This window comes from Phalangium opilio, unplaced genomic scaffold (assembly GCF_054372755.1).
Source record: "Phalangium opilio isolate 3A_F unplaced genomic scaffold, DU_Popi_V2 ptg000002l_1, whole genome shotgun sequence".
Lineage (NCBI taxonomy): Eukaryota > Metazoa > Arthropoda > Arachnida > Opiliones > Phalangiidae > Phalangium > Phalangium opilio.
The window spans coordinates 13,244,238-13,264,717 of NW_028324144.1; the positions used below are offsets into that span (position 1 = coordinate 13,244,238).

General features: G+C 38.9%; 3 protein-coding genes across 3 annotated transcripts; all 3 read right to left on the reverse strand.

Annotated features, from left to right (window-relative positions):
* Nucleotides 1–9,944: 9,944 nt before the first annotated feature.
* LOC149720067 (uncharacterized) lies at nucleotides 9,945–10,688 on the reverse strand. The gene has a single exon (XM_089863832.1). It carries the CDS (start codon nucleotides 10,686–10,688, stop codon nucleotides 9,945–9,947), a length of 744 nt encoding a protein of 247 aa, XP_089719958.1.
* Nucleotides 10,689–16,597: 5,909 nt separating this feature from the next.
* On the reverse strand, nucleotides 16,598–17,254 carry LOC149720068 (uncharacterized). Its single transcript, XM_089863840.1, has one exon. It carries the CDS (start codon nucleotides 17,252–17,254, stop codon nucleotides 16,598–16,600), a length of 657 nt encoding a protein of 218 aa, XP_089719966.1.
* A 156-nt stretch (nucleotides 17,255–17,410) lies between these two features.
* Nucleotides 17,411–19,257, reverse strand: LOC149720069 (uncharacterized). The gene is made up of 2 exons (XM_089863848.1): nucleotides 18,718–19,257; nucleotides 17,411–18,652 (listed from the first exon to the last, which is right to left on the reverse strand). The coding sequence occupies exons 1-2, from the start codon at nucleotides 19,255–19,257 to the stop codon at nucleotides 17,411–17,413; spliced, it is 1,782 nt and encodes a 593-aa protein (XP_089719974.1).
* Between the last annotated feature and the right edge of the window lie 1,223 nt (nucleotides 19,258–20,480).

The window sequence follows — 20,480 nt, forward strand, 5'->3', positions numbered from 1 at the left end:
GGGGGGGCTGGGGGCCCGGGCCTAAGGTCTTGCCTAGGGCCCAAAAAATTGTTAATCCGGCCCTGAAAATTGTAGCCAAATTTAAAACAATTTATAGCCCAAGGAGCGATTTTCTGCTGAATGGGAATATTTATAAGGAAGAGCTTTCGACTGAATGGGATGGGTTTACACATATAAAATCATAGCGTTTTCTTGAGTTGCCGAGCTGGAGTAGCGCAATGGATAAAGTGATTTGGATGATCGAAGAAGTTAAGCAGCATCGAGCGCCGTCAGTACTTGGGAGGGAGATCTCTTCCGTTAGGTAAGGTTAGGTTATGGTTAGGTTAGGGTTAGACAATTTCAAAAATGAAAGGTATTTATTGAAATTTATTGAAGAACGTTATTGGTGAACATACATATTATTTGCTTCAATATCAAGAAGTTTAATAAGAATATTAATTTTATTTTTTGGTCTGGTCTGGTCTGGTTAGGTTAGGTAAGGTTAGGTAAGGTTAGGTTAGGTTAGGTTAGGTTAGGTAAGGTTTGGTTTGTTTAGGTTTGGTTTGGTTTGGTTTGGTTTGGTTCGGTTCGGTTCGGTTCGGTTCGGTTAGGTTAGGTCAGGTTAGGTTAGGTTAGGTTAGGTTAGACAATTTCCAACAATGAAAATTAATTACTAAAATTTATTGAAGAATGTTATTGGTGAACATAAATATTATTTGCTACAATATCAAGAAGTTTAATTAGAAAATCAATTGAAAAATAGGAATGAAAGGAAAATTCATGATTGGAAAACCGCCCAAATTGCGGTATTAGGTCTAATGGGATTCGGTCGAACAAAACATTCGATCCATTGGGATTCGACCCAATGGTAGACAATCGGATCGAATACTGAACTTACAATTTTGACATTGGAAATTATTAATCAATAAGTGGAACAAAAAAATTTAAAAAAGTTCACATGATATTATTTTTTACTTTTGTTCCTTGAATTGCAAAAGTATTGGTCTGACCCTTGTTGGCTGGTTGACTGACTGGGTGCCTTTTCCCCCTTTTCTCCGTGCGGAATTGGATTGAAATTTATAAATAGTACTTAGAACCCTACTTGTAACGTCAACATATTTTATTTATTTAAGAACTATGAAGATTAGTCATGGTTAGAATTTGATTACTTTTAATTTATGCTAAAATGACGAGATAATTAAATAAATTATTAAGAACCTTTACAGGTAAATTTAAACTTCAATTGATAATCTTGGTTTGTAAAAAATTCTAAGTGGAAAGAACCTTACGAGCTCTTGCTCCCACTTATTATTAAGGGCTTTTTAGTAATTAGACGTTAATAGAAAGATTTAAATTTAAACTTGAAACTATCATTTTGGTTTTTAAAAAATTGAAACTGAAAATAACCTTAAAAAGTGCCTTGATTTTATTGCGAATAATTTGTTTAATATAAAACAACTGTAGTTATTTTTGTTAAAGAGTTTATTTTAAGGTCAAAAAATCAGTAATGTTTACATAAAAACAAAATCATACTAAATTGATTTTATTCATAATCGAAAAGATATTTGATTAAGAAGAAATGAATACCGCAAAAAATATTTGCAGGAGTCATACCAGTTCTAGCCGCTAGAGGTCGCCGCAAAAGCATAATATGGCCGGGGTCATCTTGTATTTTTAAACGTTTTGTTATGCGTAGTTAGTAAGATTTCTTTGCTTATCTCAATTATCTATTTTTTTTCAAACTAGGCCTAGGTTGAATTCCTAATTTGTTTTTTTAATTTTTTAAACATTTTATTTGCATAGACTGTAACATTTTCCGTTTATTTCCAGTTTCTATTTATTATTTCTATGCCTATTTTGAAAACATTTTCCGTTTCATTTTGCCTAATTTCATTACAATTACCCTTTTAATTTCCGTTTTTGCTTAGCCCTTAAGATTTTTCTTTTTGTTTCGATTATTGTTTTATAAATTACATTTCTAGTAAGAGACCCTTTATTTTTTTATTTTTAGATATTTTGTTACGCATAGTTAGTAAGATTTTTCTCTTTTTTTCGAGTTTTTACATTTTAATTATATGCTTAGATTGATAACAATTTCCGTTTTAATTTTAAGTTGTGTTATGCATAGGTGGTAAGATTTTTCAACGTTTATCGATTACTTTCTAATTAAATGCGTGTAGTTCAAAGATAATATGCTTTTTATTTCCTCAATGAAATATAGCGTTATGATTAGGCACTGAATTTAGATTTAGACACTTTGAGACGTGAATTTCCGTATGATATTGTTTTTATAAAGAAATTATCTCAATTATAGCCGGATTTTTATGTTTTTCCTCATCTACAAAATTGTGTTTTTACCGTATTGACGGTTGCTAGTTTTTGAAGAAAGTTTGAGGGTCAGTTTTCTTTACGCACTTAGGGCTTAGTGTACAAAAATTAGTTTAGTTTTTTACTGGTGAGATATTATTAATTGTTGTACTGATTTTTTAAGCTCATTAATATTCAGTAATCCAATACGTCGATTAAATTATCTGCAATTAATTGTAATTTTTCTTAAAGTTCATTGAGATTCCAGTTCTCGAGAGTAGAGAGTCAGTGGATTCGGTTCATACCACCGTTTCAGTAGCAATATTCCATGCCTGGTTATTGTTCCATTGGATTGCGTATTAAAAATGGGTTCATGGAAGGTTTCTCTGAACTATAAATGCTTTTAACGCAGCGTTTAACTGAATTTTTACAGCTGCCATAATATAAAGGTATTGGCTTGAAAATCGAGTAGGTTGATGTAGTGGCAAAACGTCATTGATCGCCCCTTTATTCCCTAACTCACAAAAAGGAGTACGCGTAAAGCCTGTTGGTACATTTTGTCCTTTGACCAGATAGGGGTTATTAATAAGTATTTAAACAATATATTCTAATTGAATAAAAATCCTTAGTTGACACCGTAACTTGGAATTGTTCAGACGATTGATAGACCTGTGTTTCGTAGTTGGTACTTTTGAAACTACGTCGAGTGCGATAGGATCTAGAACAACTCGCTTTTCAGTTTCATTTCCTAGTAGACGGTTTATAAAACAAGGGCAAAAATCATTTTGCATTACTCCGTGTGGTTTCCAATGTGCTAAGGTTGTACAGCACCCAATAACGATCTAAGGCTATACTGTGGCTCACATACACTATAAAGTTACGAAGAGGGCCACATAAACTTGAGGAATCCCTGCCCAATTCAATATACGTGAAATACAGTGACTACAACACCATAAGTTGTCATTTCTAATTTACCATACATTTTTTCTCTTTCCGTAAATCGTACAAAATCAACACAATCAGAAAGAAACCATCGCCGTAACTAATTTCAGAATTTCGTTAGTCAAAAAATTAAATCCATCAACTTGCTACCCTATCGAAGGCGTTCGTGATGTCTATGTAATTGGGAAAGCAACCTCACCGTAACGAATGCCTCCCAGTGAGGGATTATGGCTTACTATACATGTATACATGTGTATGTATATGAAAACTGGTTCTAATGTAAGACTGGTGGAAGTCAGGGACAATACATACTACGGTACTATCAAAAAATGCGAAATGATTCATTTCGTGGACGAGTTTAAAAATGATTCTACCCTTCTTCACTTTTACCAGTCCCCTTTACGACAGCAATAACCATGCAATCGCGTGCAATGCCTATTCGCGTGCATCCTAAGGCCATACTATCTATCTAACTAACTGGGTATCAGCGCATTACTCCGTTGGATATTGCATGCATAACCACACGCAGTTAAAAACCGTACTTGAAATTGCATATATAAGAGTCTGCCTACCACTGTTATTCGCAAAACGTTGATTCATTCCATACTTGTACTAGCAAATACTACTCCACTCGAATGTAAGTTTTTTGGAGCATAAATTAATATTTTCACTAAGGGCTAGTATTAGTTTTCGTCTGCGATCGAAATGTACCCTGATCACTAGTCTGATATTCTGGTTTTTACATATAAACGCCGCGTTTTGTAATTTATCACGAAAGCAATCTGTTCTTGGGTTTGCCATCTTGCGGTTTCTGGTCAAAGTTGTAAATTACCTTATCTTTTCTTTCTAGTGGTTTTAATATGGGGACAAACTTTTTTTAAACTTCTTAGAAACCTTGGGAATTATTTAGAAACGAATTTAAAGGAAAAGAAATTTGTTTATCAAATTTCAAGGTAGCGATTAACCTACTAATATTGGTTCTTTGTGAAAAGCCATTATGTACCTCTGTCTTCACCCTTATTCTATACATCTCCCACTAATAGGTGAGTTAACTTATTGAACCCTATAAATCGGCCATGCGTCGGTTTCATTTCAAATAATTCTAATAATTCGTTGAACTTCGTAACTGGGCTGGTGATAGCATCCAATAGTTGGTTTTATTGAAGGTAATATTATTCTCTACGTCATGTTCTACCTCACTTTTGTGGCGTCAGAGAGCGGAGAGCATTTTATTGAATCGATGAATCATTCGAGGGATCAGACGCTCTCACCTAGTCTACCGCCTCGTCGCGTCTCCCACCTCGCTCGCAGCTTTCCTGAAATTATCAAATCCAATTTGTATATTAAAACGTTTAATTACAATGACTGTTTGAATCCCTTGTTTGTTAACAAATAGAGCTTGAAGATTGAAGCAACTGTTCAGTTGCACCTAGGTTTTTTTTAAATGTTAATGACTACCCTAAAATCTGGACGGACTTTAGCCATTCTTATAATGAATTTCCTGTCAACCTATTAGCACATTTCCGTCCCTACAAGTAATACTTGTAAAACATGTAATTTAGTGACGTTTAGCACCTTTCCAAAAAAAATGTCCAAGACAAGACGTTGCAAACTACTTTTATCTTACCATAAACATGATTTTTTTAGTTACACAAAGATGTCATTCCTTCAGACTCTCGTGCTCTCATCTTTCCTTCTTATCATCGTGATGTTATCCATTTTTAGTGTGAGGAAAAATCCTGAATATGGCGGTAATATTAATATCATTTGTAAGTATTCGTCTATGGATAGTAAGTTTGTCTGCTTTGCTCAATTTACGATTTCCAGTTTAAAAACATTTTTTTCTGCGCATTTTCCTGATAACTTTGGGATGAATAGTCAGTAAGTATTCTTTAATCGTTCCGAGTGCTTAATTATTAATCGTATGTCAAATTCGTATAATTATTTTCTTTTAATTTTAAAATGTTCCATTTTCCAAAGAGAGTAAGATTTATAGATTTATTTTTTAAGATTTTGAGAGCCATAGGAATAAATTTTCTTAATCGGAGTGCATCATTGTTCACTCCCCCACTCCCGCGTCTCGCTTACGCGGGTTTACAACAACCAGTGAGATATCGGTTGGATTTAAGATGCTTCATGACAGATAGTTCCTTCCATCTATTTTGAAATATGGCTCCCTGATACATTCATGGAGGAAAAATATTAAGAAAAAGAAATGTGCCCGGCTTCTCTACCCACCCGATTCGTGGGAGGCATTAAGGGTTGAAAACTTGAAATGTGGGCTAATTTGGTAAGATTTTAATGACGATAAAAGATTCGTTTAGTTGCGTGGTCAAGTTTTTTTTGATTCTGCGGTCCCTTCTTCCCCAAAAAGTAAAAGCTCATCTCCTTTCTTTTTCTACTTTTACATCCATGGTTCATTTTTTAATTCGGTCAAGTCTTAGCATATTTTTAAATTCATATGTTATCTTTAAACATTGTGTTTGCATAGAGGGTAAGTAAATATTTCTCTGTTTATTTCCATAATGTATTAATTAATTCTATGTCTAGTTTGATAACATATATCTTTTTTATTTTAAAACATTGTGTTATGTTTTTATAGGACGTAAGATTTTTCTGCTTATTTCGAGTTTTTATTTGTTTTTCTATGCTTAGTTTCATAACATTTTCCGTTTCATTTTACATTTTGTTTTGCGTAGTCTGTAAGATCTTTTTATTTCGAATATTTTTTCCACAATTCAATGCTTAGTTTGATAACATTTTATCTTGAAACATTTTGTTTTGCACAGTGGGTAAGTTCGTCCTGGTTATTTATTAATTCTATGAATAATTTGAAACCATTTTCCTTGTTATTTTACTTGAAACATTTTACATAGGATGTAAGATTTTGAAATTAATTTTGATTACTTATTAATTATATGACTAGTTTGATAACATTTTCTGTTTTATTTTTTCTTTAAACATTTTGTTTTGCATAGTGGGTTAGATTTTTTTCTTTTCGAGTGCTTACTTATAAATTTTATGACAAGTTCGATAATATTTCTGTGTTATTTTATCTTTAAACATTGGTTTTGAATAGACGGTAAGATTTTTCTTTTCATTTCTGGTTTTTATTTATTAACTTAATGCCTAGATTAAAACAGTTAACGGTTTGTTTAATCTTTAGTCATTTTGTTTTGCATAGAGAGTAAGATTTTTCTATTTGTTTCTAAGTTTCTTATTTGTTAATTCTCTGCAGAGTTTAATAACATTTTCCGTTTTATTGTATCTTTAAACATTTGGTTTTGAATAGGAGGTAAGATTTTCCAATTTATTTTGATTATTTATTAATTTTATGCCTAATTTATAACATTTTTCCCTATTATTTTTTCCTTAATCATCTTACTTTGCATAGCGGGTAAGATTTTTCGGTTAATTTCGAGTTTTTATTTAATAGTTCTATGGCTGTAGTTTGATAACATTTTTTGTTTTATTTTACTTTTAAACATTTGGTTTTGCACAGAGGGTAAGATTTTTATTTTCATATCTAGATTTTATTTTTTAATTTTGTGCCTAGTTTGATATCATTTTCCAATTTATCTTATTTTAAACAATTGGTTTGCTAAGCACGTAATATTTTCTTTGCATTTCGAATCTTTATATATTAATTCCATGCCTAATTTGATAACATTTCCCGTTTAATTCCATCTTTAAACATTTTGTTTTGTATAGGGCGTAAGACTTTCCTGTTTATTTCGAATATTTATATCACCGTGCTAAGTTTGATAAAACATTCTGCTTCAATTAATCTTTAAACATTGTGTTTTGCATAGGAAGTAAGATTTTTCTGTTTATTTAGATTATTGTGTTATTAATTACATCCCTAGTATGAGAACTACTTTTTTAAAAACATTTTGTTATGCATAGTGGGTAATATTTCTCAGCGTTTTTCGATTATTTATTGTTTAATTGTACGTAGGTCAAAGAAAACATTTCTGATAAATTATTGCGTTATGATAAGGAACTGAATATGGCGTTTTGATTTTGGCACTTTGAGAAGTGAAAATTTTGTATAACGTTTAATAAGATATTAGCGGTAATTAATCTACGAAAGAGTGATTTCAAACACAACCAAAATCTCTTAAAACTGTAATTTTAATCTTGCATTCCTCTTTTGAAAACACTCTATTAATTTAAAAATGGATTTAATTTATATTTAGGGTTTATAATTTCGGTATTTAAATTGGTACCCCATATCATTATATAGAATAGCTGTTCTTATATAATTTTATGTTTCTTTTTAAGTTTCGTCAGAAGTGAGATGAGACTAGAAGTGAAGGGCTCTAGCATTGGTAATAGATCCTGGCACTAGTGATCAAATTTGAGGATTTTATGCCGCTTCCCACGCGCCTACACTACTGAGAAAAAATTGGTCGAGTCCCAAAAACAATTCCTACCCCCTTCCCCTCAACCTAAAGCGGCCGAACACGGACGCGGCTCCTTGAATCTAGTTCGGCCGTCTACCACCGCGAGCGTCTCACGTTTTGGAGGGAAAATTCAGAAACCGCTACTAGAGGGCCAACCGTTCTTGTGTTATCAAGAATATTCACTTTCGCCGAGTGAAGAATTTGGTTAGCTCAGTACTTCTGGTCTCATCTCACTTCTGGTTTCGTTACATGATAAGTGCCAACACTTGTTAATTTAAAACATTCTTTTACAGGAAGAAAGTAATTCGTATTAAACCAACACTGAACTAGGGACATTTACACGATTTCAACTCTACGGCAAAAAAACACCTTCGCAATGCTAGGTCTAATTACATAACCACACCTAACAAAAACCTTACATAATCGACATAATGCAATTTCTAATAATTTTAAAATGTTAGAAAATTTCGCAATTAAAATTATGTTTAATCCAAACAGTATATTTATTCTGTTTAAGTATTTGGTGAATTTCTGAAATAGTATACGAGTAGATAATCATACCAAACTGAGGAGTTGTACAGAAACCAGCATCAACCTCATTGATGCTTTGACAAAGGAGAAGCCACATTCAAAATCCATTAATAACAGCATGTTAAGAGCACATAAACTTATGTCAAACTTCCAGCAAAAGATTGTTAACTTATCATTCATGTCGAATTATACAGGTATTTCTGATAATATTTTGTATTTGATTTAAAGTTATATTCTAACATAATTATCTTTGATCATTAGGGAGAACATCCGATGTCGAGTTATTAGGATTGAAGCTCCAAAATACTTTCTACACACGCTTGTTTTTCATATACCCTACCCGGGGTCAAAAACAAACCCAGAACCGTATCGTACAGCTACATAACCACACCTATCAAAAGCTCTAGTCACATGATACAATCGATTATAGAATAGAATAAAGATGAATAATTTTTTTCTAGATAGTTCAAGGATTCTAGCCTGTACGCGAAAAACCTACGGTTACTTTTGCGAAAATTTACGATAACAGCACAAATAAATTGTATTTATGCACGAGTTTTTTATTGAGAGTTAGTAATGTAATCGTGAATTTATTCGTAAACGTTAATCTCCTTTCAGTTTTTCAGCACAGTGGCATATACCCTCTAACATCTTCTAGTCGGTATCTTCCCATTGCGCAGAATTCCATTAGACCGAATCCCGCCAATGTTTTTAATGAATTTAGCCCAACGGTGAGTTTGGTATTTACAATTCAAACGACGCTATTTGTCGAATTAAGCGACCTCAAAAATGCTATATAGTTTAATTTCTATTAATGTCGTTTTTAAATGAAAGCTTTTTAAATACATTTTTACTGCCTCGGAAACGCCAATATTTGGTTAAGTTAGGTTAGTAATATTTTAAAAATCACTTAACAATGCTACGTCTTTTTCAAAATATTGATGTTAAGTTAGGTTTAGTTAGGAGACCAAACTGTCGAGAATTTAGCGCGTTTGGTTTCGATGATTAACTGGGAGAGCTAATTAGTGGCCTGTGAGATAGGACGGACTGAAAACATCCTATCTAAGCGATTCGTTGTTACGCATAATTTATTTTACTAATTGTTGGGATTGAATTGAGAGTCGACACGAATTTTAAACTTAAAGAAATAAAACTGTTTAATACTTGAAAATAGTATTTCCGTTACAAAAAATTGATTAAGTTTCGAGGCGGTATAAAAAGACGCTGGGGAGAGAAAGGTGTTTCTCCTTGGCGTTCTTAAAAGCAACTGATGTTTTTCAATAAAACGTACAAGAAAAAAATCTTAACAACTGGCTTCTCTATAGTGGTTCCATGAGTCACGGGTTTTTCTGGGGTCCCGAAAATCTACCCGTAGCTGGAAAGCCTATTTACTCCTTGCCTGTATCTAGCTTGAAGACCACCAGTAAGAAAATTTCGTAAAGGTAGCTAAAGGAGCGTTAGTGACGTGGCAGGTATAGACAACCAGTACGAAAATCTAGTAAAGGTAGCTAAAGGGGCGTTAATGACGTGGCAGGTCTTTCTATAGGCTTTCAACGGAGGGAATACGAAAATAACCCAACGTGACAAAAACAACTCTTTCGAACAGATAGAGAAGCGAACTTGTTTTACAAATATTAAGAAATAAAAATGCACAAACAAAAAAATGACATTTCAATAAATTAAATTTTAACTCAAATTAATTAAAGTAAGATATATATGCCTATTGTCGCTTGGGCACAATATAAAATTCAACAGCCTCCCCCCTTGAACATGATTTGTTCAAGAAGTAATTGCCGATTCTAAAAGATAGACTAACTGAATGGGTCGGCGAAGTCGCGTGCCGTTTGATAGTCGTAGCATACACGATCTGGTTTGCCCATCTCGACCTTTGAAGGTATCTTCGACGACAGCTGTTTTCCAACATAATCGGGGCATTCGTGGTTCTTCTATAAGAACTACATCATTTTCTTCGATAGGCTTAGTTGGGGTGCATTTCGTTCGGTGGTGGGCGGATCTCAATTCCAAGAGATAATCCGTCTTCCACCTTTGCCAAAATCTTTCGTTAATTTGTTGCCTATATTTCCAACGCTTGGCTAATTCCGCTTGATTAGCTTGTTGACCTTCGTTCCTCTTATAGCTTCGAGATGGTAGTGCGGTGAGTCTGGCACCAATCAGGAAATGAGATGGACTTAAAGGAACGGGTTCGCCAGCGTCCTGATAGACGAAAGAGATCGGCCTTGAATTAATAGCAGCCTCTGCCTCTGTTAGAGTGGTTTCGAGCTCTTCATATGACAATCTTGCTTGACCCAGAGTTTTACGGAGGGCGTTTTTCGTTGAGCGCACCAGGCGTTCCCAAAATCCGCCCCGCCAGGCGGCTCTGTCGGCTATGTACTGCCAGGATATTTTAAGTTCCCCGAAGTAGTGGGTGACTTCCGAATTTAAGAGACATTTCAACAATTGTTTTAAGTCTCCTTCCGCCTTCTTGAATGTCTTGGCATTGTCAGAGAAGATTTTTTGAACCATACCTCGACGAGCTATAAATCGTCTATTAGCGTTTCGTTATCGTTGCTTATCGTTAGTAAATAATACGTTCATGTTTGTAATAAAAAAAGAGGTTTAAGTTTAATAGTTACGATACAAATGAATTTACATGACGAGGCTTAAGTTACATTACGTTGTGATCAGACTCGTATCTACAACGAGAGTGCGTTATCGATTTATCCCTTTCCTCTCCTCGTGGATGGGGAAAGGGGGGGGGGTGAAAAAAAGAATTATGTTCCTTATGGCGACAGTGTCGCCATCTATCATAGCTTTATCAAATATCATAGCTAACATTCGACCAATCCTGACTAATTAAATCCCCAGATTTACACATACAAAAAAAAAATAATACTAGGAACGGTTACATTGGAATTAGTTTGTACTTAGTGCCTATAATAGTCCTTGAGGTAAGTCGGTGGCTTCCGAACTCGAGGGACGCATTTTGGCGGCTGACCGTCATCAGGATCATGTTCGTTAGTGGAGCCTGGTTCGGTGGGATCGTTTTCTTCGATGGATACCGTGTCCACTGTGTCCGTTTGATCGTCTTTAGGGTTGGCGATGAACTGGTGGTCAGCTGCATCTTTCTGAGTGTCGTCTATCTCATCTTGGTCGTGGAACAGGAACCTTTTCAGTTTATCTACCGGAGCTGTGTTCCGGTAGAACTTTTGAGATCGTTGGTTTTCCGGTAAGTCTTCAATTAGATACCTATCGTAATTTAAACGTTTGGTGACTATGTACGGGCCACGATACTTAGCAGCTGTTTTCAACGATAGTCCAGTTGCTTGTGGGGGTCTCTCGACCACCACCAAATCGCCTGGTTGGTAAGTCTCTGCTTTAGCCCGTTTCATATTGTAGCGTTGGCGTTGCTTTTCCTGATCAATGCGAATTGTTTGAATCGCATCGTCTCTACGTTTGAGAGTCGTTTCGTCGAAGTCGATCGTTTCTTCTAACGTGTCTTGAATCAAATCTGAGGTTGGGTTTCGTGATTTGAAGTTAAAGAGAAGAGCGAAGGGGGTGCTTTTCGTGGCATTGTGGTACGTGTTATTAATCCCCCATTGAATCTCGTACAAATGGGTATCCCAATCGCGCTCATCTTCTCTAATGCACATGCTGGCTATAGCAGGAGTTAACTGCCTATTAACTCGCTCTATCTGGCCGTTTCCACGTGGCGTTGCTGTCGCGTTTACGATGTGTTTGACGTTCGACTTTTTACAAAGGTCTTTGATCGCCCGACCTGTGTACGAAGTACCCTGATCTGTAATCAATCTCGTTGGAGCACCAAATAATCCGATAATGTCTTCAAAAAAACGTGTGGTGGCTCTCATGCCGGTATCTGGAACGGCTCGTAGGATAGTGTACTTCGTAAACCCATCGATAGCTGCAATGACGTACGTGTTTCCTTTGGTGCTACGCACGAACGGACCTAGGTGATCCATATGAAGGGTATGTAGTGGCGTTCCGACTTTGTCTATGGGGTGTAACATCCCTGGTTGCCTTCCAGCTGGTCGTTTATGGAAGAGGCATTCTAGACACGATGAAACGTAACGGCGGACGTACCGTCTTAGTCGAGGAAACCAATATGATTCCGCTACTTTCTTACACGTTTTGTCTATGCCTACTTGACGTATGTCATCATGGCAGTTCTTGACGATTCTCCATCGAGCTGCATCTGGTACGACCCAAAGTAGAATCGGCACTTCGTTTTCGTTGACAATCATTTTTCGATATATTCGTCCGTTTATTAAGCTGTAATCTTCGATGAGACGAGTGTCTTCCTTCGTACGTTTCCCTGTCTTCAATAGTTGTTCCTTGATATAACGTAATTTTGGGTCGCTAAACTGGGCTGCCGTTAGCCAATCTTCCGTTTGAACTTCGGTGTGCATGACGCACAGGCCTTTTGCTATTTGCATTTCCTCGGCGTCCTCAAAGGGTGCTCTACTTAAAGCGTCAGCGTGAGCCATCCTTATTCCCGGTCGATGCATTACTTCGAAGTCAAACTCGTGGATCCTCAGCCACCAACGACCAATTCGTGGGACTAAATGCTTCTTTGACAGCGTTGCTCGAACTGAGCTGCAATCCGTAACAACGGTGAATTTCAGCCCGATTAAGAAGACTCTGAACTTTTCTAATCCCCATATAACCGCGAGAGTTTCCAGTTCGCTGGAGTGGTAACGTGACTCTTCGCGGGTGGTTTTTCTACTAGCATAATAAACGGGGTGGAATAACGTGTCTTCAGCGTCTTCTTTTTGCATGAGTATAGCACTGAGTCCAATTTGGCTGGCGTCAGTGTGAACTTCGGTGATAGCGTGTGGACTATAAAGGGCTAACACTGGTCGGTCAGTTAACCGTTTCTTCAGGCAGGCGAAGGACGCTTCCTGTTCATTCGTCCAAGTCCACTCGACATCGTTTCGTATGAGTCGTGATAGAGGTTCGGCTTGAACTGCGAACCCCTTAATGAATCGTCTAAAATAACTTGAGAGTCCCAAAAATCGTCGGACTTCATGTACGTTTCGCGGTTGTGGAAAGTCTCGAACGCATTGAATTTTCCGTTCTCCAGGTCTAATTCCTTTCTCGCTGATGTCGAACCCGAGGTACTCGATGTTGGTTCGCAGGAAGTAACATTTTTTTTAAATTCAACGTGAGTTTGGCGCGTCGGAAAACTTTCAATACCTCTTTGAGGTGCTCTAAGCCTTGGCCTTCGTCGATCGAGGGAATTAGCACATCATCTAAGTACGTAAGTGCTATAGCGTATCTAAGTGGTCCGAGCACAGCATTCATCATCCGTTGGAAGACTGCCGGACCGTTGCTCAATCCAAACGGGAGACGTAAAAACTGATAATGTCCGTCTGGTGTACAGAATGCGGTTTTCGGTTGCGATTCCTCAGCTACCGGAATCTGGTAGTAACCGGACATTAAATCTAGACTCGTAAAATATTTGTTACCACGTAAACGTTCTAGCTGGTCGTCAATTAACGGCAAGGGAAAAGCATCCTTTTTCGTAATTCGATTTAGTGCTCGAAAGTCCACGCAAAGGCGTTCGTCGCCCGTTTTTTTCTTGATAATCAAAATTGGACTTGAATACGGAGACGTTGATTCCGTGATTATTCCAGCAGCTAGCAATTCGGAAATTTTTGTGCGTACCTTTTCTCGCTCGCTGTAAGACAGATGGTACGGTCGATACGTGACTGGCGTTGTTGTGGTTAATTCGATGTCCATTAGCGCTTGATCCGTTTTACCAAGTTCCGTTAACTTATCGGCGAAGCAGTCGCGATATTCGTTTAAGGTATTGCATATCCGCTTTTTCGTTTCCGGAGATGCATTCGGATCGACGTTGATTTCGTTGATGGTGAAGAGCCTCAATTCGTTTCGTTCTATGCTCAGCACATTGGCGTTTTCATTCTCGACGGCGGCTTGGCGAGGTGTCGCTCTTGCCAGATTTTGACCTTTGGCTATGGTCAACTCCGTACCTGAGACATTCATAACTGGCATAGTCGTGTGGCCCTCTTCGATTTGATACACCCCTTTTGGGATGCAGTACTCTGTATTCTCGAACGCTCGAAACTGGCCCTCTACAAAGACATCTTGCTTGTCGATGCTTAGGTCGTCTGTCATCAAATCGATATATCCTACGAATTTAGGAGGGATTACCGTCGCTGCTTTCACCCATAAATTAATAGGTTGCGGTGGGAGGTTAGGAATCTGGATTTTTAACAGTTGGTCGTCTTCTTCCGCGGTCGCATGTTCTTCTTGGAATAGCCTTAACGTGTTTTGGCGTTTTACTACGGTCACGTTCGGAAGTTCGGTGAGCGGTTGTCCGATGAGTAAAGATATCGTTTGGAACTCATCTGGAACCACGAACAGTTCTACGTTGGCCTTCACTTGGTCTACTTCGATCGTAGCTGTGGTTACTCCTTTTGGCTTCGTTGTACCTTCGCCGTAACCACTGATTACGCAAGTGTCGTTGACTGGTTCGTAGGTTAACGAAATTTGTGCGGCATCGCTTTCCCTAATGAGTACGCATTTGCTACCTTGGTCAATGTAGGACTTGACTGGTTGCCCATTAACGATAGCATTCTTGAAAAACTTTTCGTTTGTGTCGGTAGCAGAAGTTTCGTTGGGGCCGGTAGTAGGAGCCGTTGTATCGTCGCATACGGTGACTGCCACTGTTTTAACCGTCGTAGTGTCAGGCGTGCTCGGGGGTTTCTTTTCGATTCGGCAATCTTTTGCGACATGTCCTGGTCGACCGCATCTTTCACATCTAGCTCTTCGCTGAGGTTGGAGACAGTCTTTGGACACATGTCCATAATTACTACAGTTGAAACATAGTGTTTCACCTTTATCGTTATAACGTGGCTTGAATGGTCTCCTTTCGGAACTTCTTGCATTCTCTTTATTTTCGTTTCGTGTTGGCTGGTCAATGCCATGATTTGCAGCGTGTCGTGGGCGATAGTGATGAGGTCGCTTTTTAACTTCTTCCGAATCCGCTAACTCTAACCTCATTTCGAGCTGCTTCATGCATTGTAATAACTCCGGAGGACTGGCGAACTCTCGGACGCTGAGTGCCGTAATCAAAGATTGATCCTTTAGACCCGTGATCAAGTATTCAATCATTGCCTCTTCGGTTAACCCGCATAAACGTGCTTTCGCAATTTTCTCATGATAATAGCGTTCTAGCGTTTCACCTGGTTTTCTTACTCTTTGCTCCATTTCGCGGTGCAGTTTCTGAGTGTTTTTCGCCGATGGGAACCACTTCTTTATCAAAGCGGTCCAGTCGTCCCAAGTGTAGACGTTTGACTCTAACCCTTCAAACCATATTTTCGCTGATCCCTTTAGGCGTGGTAGGGCATAGTAGACTGTTACGCGGTCAGACCATCCATACATTGCTGCCATATCGTTCACCTTTTTTATCCACATCTCTGACGTTTGATGTGGAGAGTGATCAGGATCGAAATCAGGTAAGGTTTTGCCTACATCTCCCCATTGATGATAAGCGACGTTTGTAGGAGGTTGTGGTGGGGCTACGTTTCCTCCTTGCCCTTGGTTCGGTCCGTTATTAACGTTGGCTTGTTGCATAGCTGCCATCGTAGCCGCTACAGCGCTGCTTACTGCGTTCTTTATCGCCTCTTCAAACGCTCCAAGAGAGATAAAATTCGGTGTCTCGTTTGTCCCATGCACTTCTAGAAGTCCTTCGTTCTGATCTCTAGCTTCCTCGTATTGGTCATCAAATGCATCGGCCATCGTGGGAAACTTTGGTTCGTTGTTTCTTTGTTTCGGCATCGTTGTTTAATCTTGATTAAAGGTTCGTTGGATAATCTCGATTAAGAGTTCGTTGGATAATCTCGATTAAAAGTTCGTTGGTTAATCTCGATTAAAATTTCGTTGTATAATCTCGATTAAAATTTCGTTGATAATCTCGATTAATAGTTCTTTGGATATTTATTGGAACATTATTGACTTCAGCTTGCCCGTTTTCGTAGTTTTCATTGTCCCGTTGAGTTATCGTTCTCGGACTTGAAAAAGCAAATATGGCGTCGCCTCGTTGTCCGTTGTTGTCCAAAAAAAAATATCGGCGGCGTGTCTCTAAGTCGTCATTAGATACTCGTTCTGATCCCACTTCTGAGATATTAGCGTTTCGTTATCGTTGCTTATCGTTAGTAAATAATACGTTCATGTTTGTAATAAAAAAAGAGGTTTAAGTTTAATAGTTACGATACAAATGAATTTACATGACGAGGCTTAAGTTACATTACGTTGTGATCAGACTCGTATCTACAACGAGAGTGCGTTATCGATTTATCCCTTTCCTCTCCTCGTGGATGGGGAAAGGGGGGGGTGAAAAAAAAAGAGTTATGTTCCTTATGGCGACAGTGTCGCCATCTATCATAGCTTTATCAAATATCATAGCTAACACGTCGAAAAGCAAGTAGGAAACTTCCTGACGTAAGGTCACTGACAAGCTCCAAGTGAATACTGCGAGTTGTAGCGCAGGTAAAAAGGGCTATGTAGCACTTGGCTCCGGTTTTGCTGTATAATGGTCCTGCGAAATCGAGTCCAGTGACTGCAAATGGTGGCGCTGGGGTAGCACGGGCGTTAGGAAGAGGTGCCATGATTGTGGCTGATGGCTTCGCGAGGAATTTACGACAAGTGCAGCATTGATTAATAACGCGTTTTACTAATTGGCGGCCCTTGACTATCCAAAATGCTTCTCTGGTCTGTACCAATGTTTCATTAACCCCTCCGTGCATGATTTTCGTATGGTTAAAATGAGCGACAAGTTCTGAGAAGCGATGTGACGAAGACAAGATCCATGGGTGCTTCTCCTGATAAGTTAGGTCAGCGTGGTTTAGTCGACCGCCCACGCAGAGTAGACCATTATTGTCCAATTTTGGATGTAAGGTCGCGATCCTTGAGTTGGCAGAAATTTTGTCGCCTTGGCTCAGTTTGCTAGTTTCTTCTGGAAAGCTATCTCGTTGTGAGCGACGAATCCAATAAATTTCAGCATTACTCATTTCATCCGCTGTCAAATAACCCGAAATTCGTTTGTTCATGCTTTTGCAATTGTGGATAAATCGGAGGACCCAAGCGCTGATTCTATACAACCTTGTCAAGGAGCTGAATTTTGTGATGTCCAAAATGGCTTCCTCCGACCTTTGATATACCGTGAGTGCTTGTGTAATTGAGGTATTGTAGGCAGCTCTTAATTCTTAGGATTCTTTTTTGGAGAGTTCTCGTGATTGGCCTTGAGGTGAACTTAATTGATCTTGACAAAGCCAAGATGGTCCATGCCACCAAAGGGAATTTGATTCGAGGTCATTGATGGTGCGTCCGCGAGTTGGCATGTCGGCGGGGTTATGTTTGCTTCGGCAGTGGAACCACGTTTGTGCATCACTTTTCGATTGAATTTCGCGTACCCGATTTGATACGAATGGCTTCCATTGAAGGGAGGAGCTTCGAATCCACTGTAGGGCAATTAGCGAATCGGTCCAAAAGAAAACTCTCATTGGAGGTTTTGACATGGACTTGAGTATGGCGTCAGCGAGTCGGACCCCAAGGAGTGCTCCTGCTAGCTCGAGGCGTGGTAAAGTTAGTCTCTTGAGCGGTGCCAACCTTGCCTTGGACGCCACCAGAGACGCTCGTATTTTGTTATCGCTAGTCCTATAGCGCAAATAAGACACTGCTGCATAAGCCTTTTCACTAGCGTCAACAAATGTGTGAAGTTCCGCTTTGACTGAGTCACTGTCGTCTAAACCACAGTAATAGTAGCGCGGTGTCTCTATGTTCTTCATTTCCGCCAATTCAGTACACCAAGAATCAAACTGAGAAGCCATGTCTTGTGGAAGGGGCTCATCCCATTCCAACCCCTTTTCCCATAGTGCTTGAAAAATAAATTTGGCTCGTATGGTATATGGGGTGACCAATTCTAAAGGGTCAAAGATTCTTGCGACGGCTTTGAGGACCCATCTTTTAGTGCCTTTTCGGTTCAGCAAGAATTTTATTAGGGCATCCACCTCATAGAGGAAAGTGTCTTGCTCCGTGTTCCACAGAACACCTAAAACCTTGACCAGATTCGATGTTGGAAGGGCTTCGGTGTTATCCAATAGTTCTTGCAGTTCTAAGGAATTGGTTCGCCATTTTCTTAGCTTCATTCCCGCGTCCTTCAGGATTTCGGTTGACCGCGTGGCGATTTTAAATGCTACGGACGTTGAACTTGCGCTAGCCGTTAAGTCATCGACGTAGAGGCTTTTGTCGATTAATTCGCAAATATCCGGTTCGGTGGCTTCATAAGACTTGAGGTGATAACGAATTGTGGCTGCCAAGATGTATGGGCTACTCGTTATTCCAAAAGCCACTCGTGTCATCCGATAAATTTTGAACCCTTCATCTGATTTGTTGATATCCACCCATAGAAATCTGAGTGCGTCCCTGTCCTTCTCCGATATTGAAATCTGGAGAAACGCCTTTTCAATGTCACCTATGAAGGCTACTGATTTTCTCTGAACCGTATTAAGACCTCAAGTAGTTCTGGGTTCAGATTCATTCCGGTCTCCAAGCAGTCATTGAGGGAGGGTCTTCCTTCCGCGTGTGACGAACCATCTTGAACTATTCGTAATTTAGTGGTTTCGCTTTCTCTTTTGACGCCGTCATGAGGAAGATAATAAATCGGATGTCCCTCAGTGTCAGGGGCCTCTTCGATAATACCCAACTGAAGTTGCTCTTGGATGATATCGTCATATTGTTTGAAAAGCTCGGGATCAGATCTCAGTTTTCTAATTAAGCCTTCAGTTCTTTTAGCCGCTACGCGATAGTTTTCACCGAGTTGGTCTCGGTTGGGTTTCCAGGGGAAAGTAACTTCGTATCTTCCCCTTTGAAAGGAAATTGTTTTCTCGAATTGTTCTAAGGACTGAACTCTATCTTCTAATTCGTTTTGATTATCCAAGATTCCTATGGAATCTAGCTCCCAGAAAGCTCTTAATTGATCAGACAAGCTTTGTTCTTCGCAAATGGCTGTCATGACCGTAACGGTGTTGATGCTGGCTTGAGAATATTCCATACTTGCGGAGCCATGTGCCACCCATCCAAATACCGTTTCGAGGAGGACGAGCTACATCCTATCTAAGCGATTCGTTGTTACGCATAATTTATTTTACTAATTGTTGGGATTGAATTGAGAGTCGACACGAATTTTAAACTTAAAGAAATAAAACTGTTTAATACTTGAAAATAGTATTTCCGTTACAAAAAATTGATTAAGTTTCGAGGCGGTATAAAAAGACGCTGGGGAGAGAAAGGTGTTTCTCCTTGGCGTTCTTAAAAGCAACTGATGTTTTTCAATAAAACGTACAAGAAAAAAATCTTAACAACTGGCTTCTCTATAGTGGTTCCATGAGTCACGGGTTTTTCTGGGGTCCCGAAAATCTACCCGTAGCTGGAAAGCCTATTTACTCCTTGCCTGTATCTAGCTTTGTTGGGGTTCGACTAGGCTTTGAATGAATTAACTACTGGGTCGTCGGTACGAACTGTTATCTTTATTGTTTGACACCGTGATACATGTTACTGTGGCTGCCAGGATAATGACACGTTTTTAATACAGAGGATAGATTATATATGTTACTTAGTCTATAAAAAATAGGTGTGAGTTTAGATAAAAACCAACTAAAAAACTAATGTACATTTTTATACTCTACATCACTTCACACTTTTTTTTTATGCGTCGTAAAGTTGTCGTGGTTGTCTCGCGCGTTGAGATCTTCGTGGGCCTTCGTTTGCGACCTGTGTCTCCTGTGGTTTGATGATTGTTGAGCCGCTCGTGGTCTTGCGTTATCGTAGGGCGAAAGAAGGTTGCATCGTAAGATTGTCGAAGCTTGGGTGGTTGGATTCGTGTGGTCTAGCATCGCTAGAAGATGGCATGTGGGTCGTTACGCGTAGCTGGTTCCTATGTCGACGGATGATGCCCGTGCTGATTTTGACTGAATATATGACGTGGCCAAGTCTTTCCGTGATTGTGCCATGTAGCCACTGCGGGCCTCTGCCAAAGTTGCGGGCGTATACGTGTTGTCCGGGCATCATGGTTACCATGGTCTGATTATGATTGCTGTTTGTAATGCTTGCTCTGGCGACTTTTGGATTGAACACGTCCAACTTGGTCATGATCGGTCTTTTGAACATCTCTTCCGCTGGTGACAGGTGACCATCTATCGGTGTACGTCTGTAGTTCAGCAAAAATCGCGATACCCGTACTTCTAACGAGTCCTTGGGATGGTGTTGCAGACTACT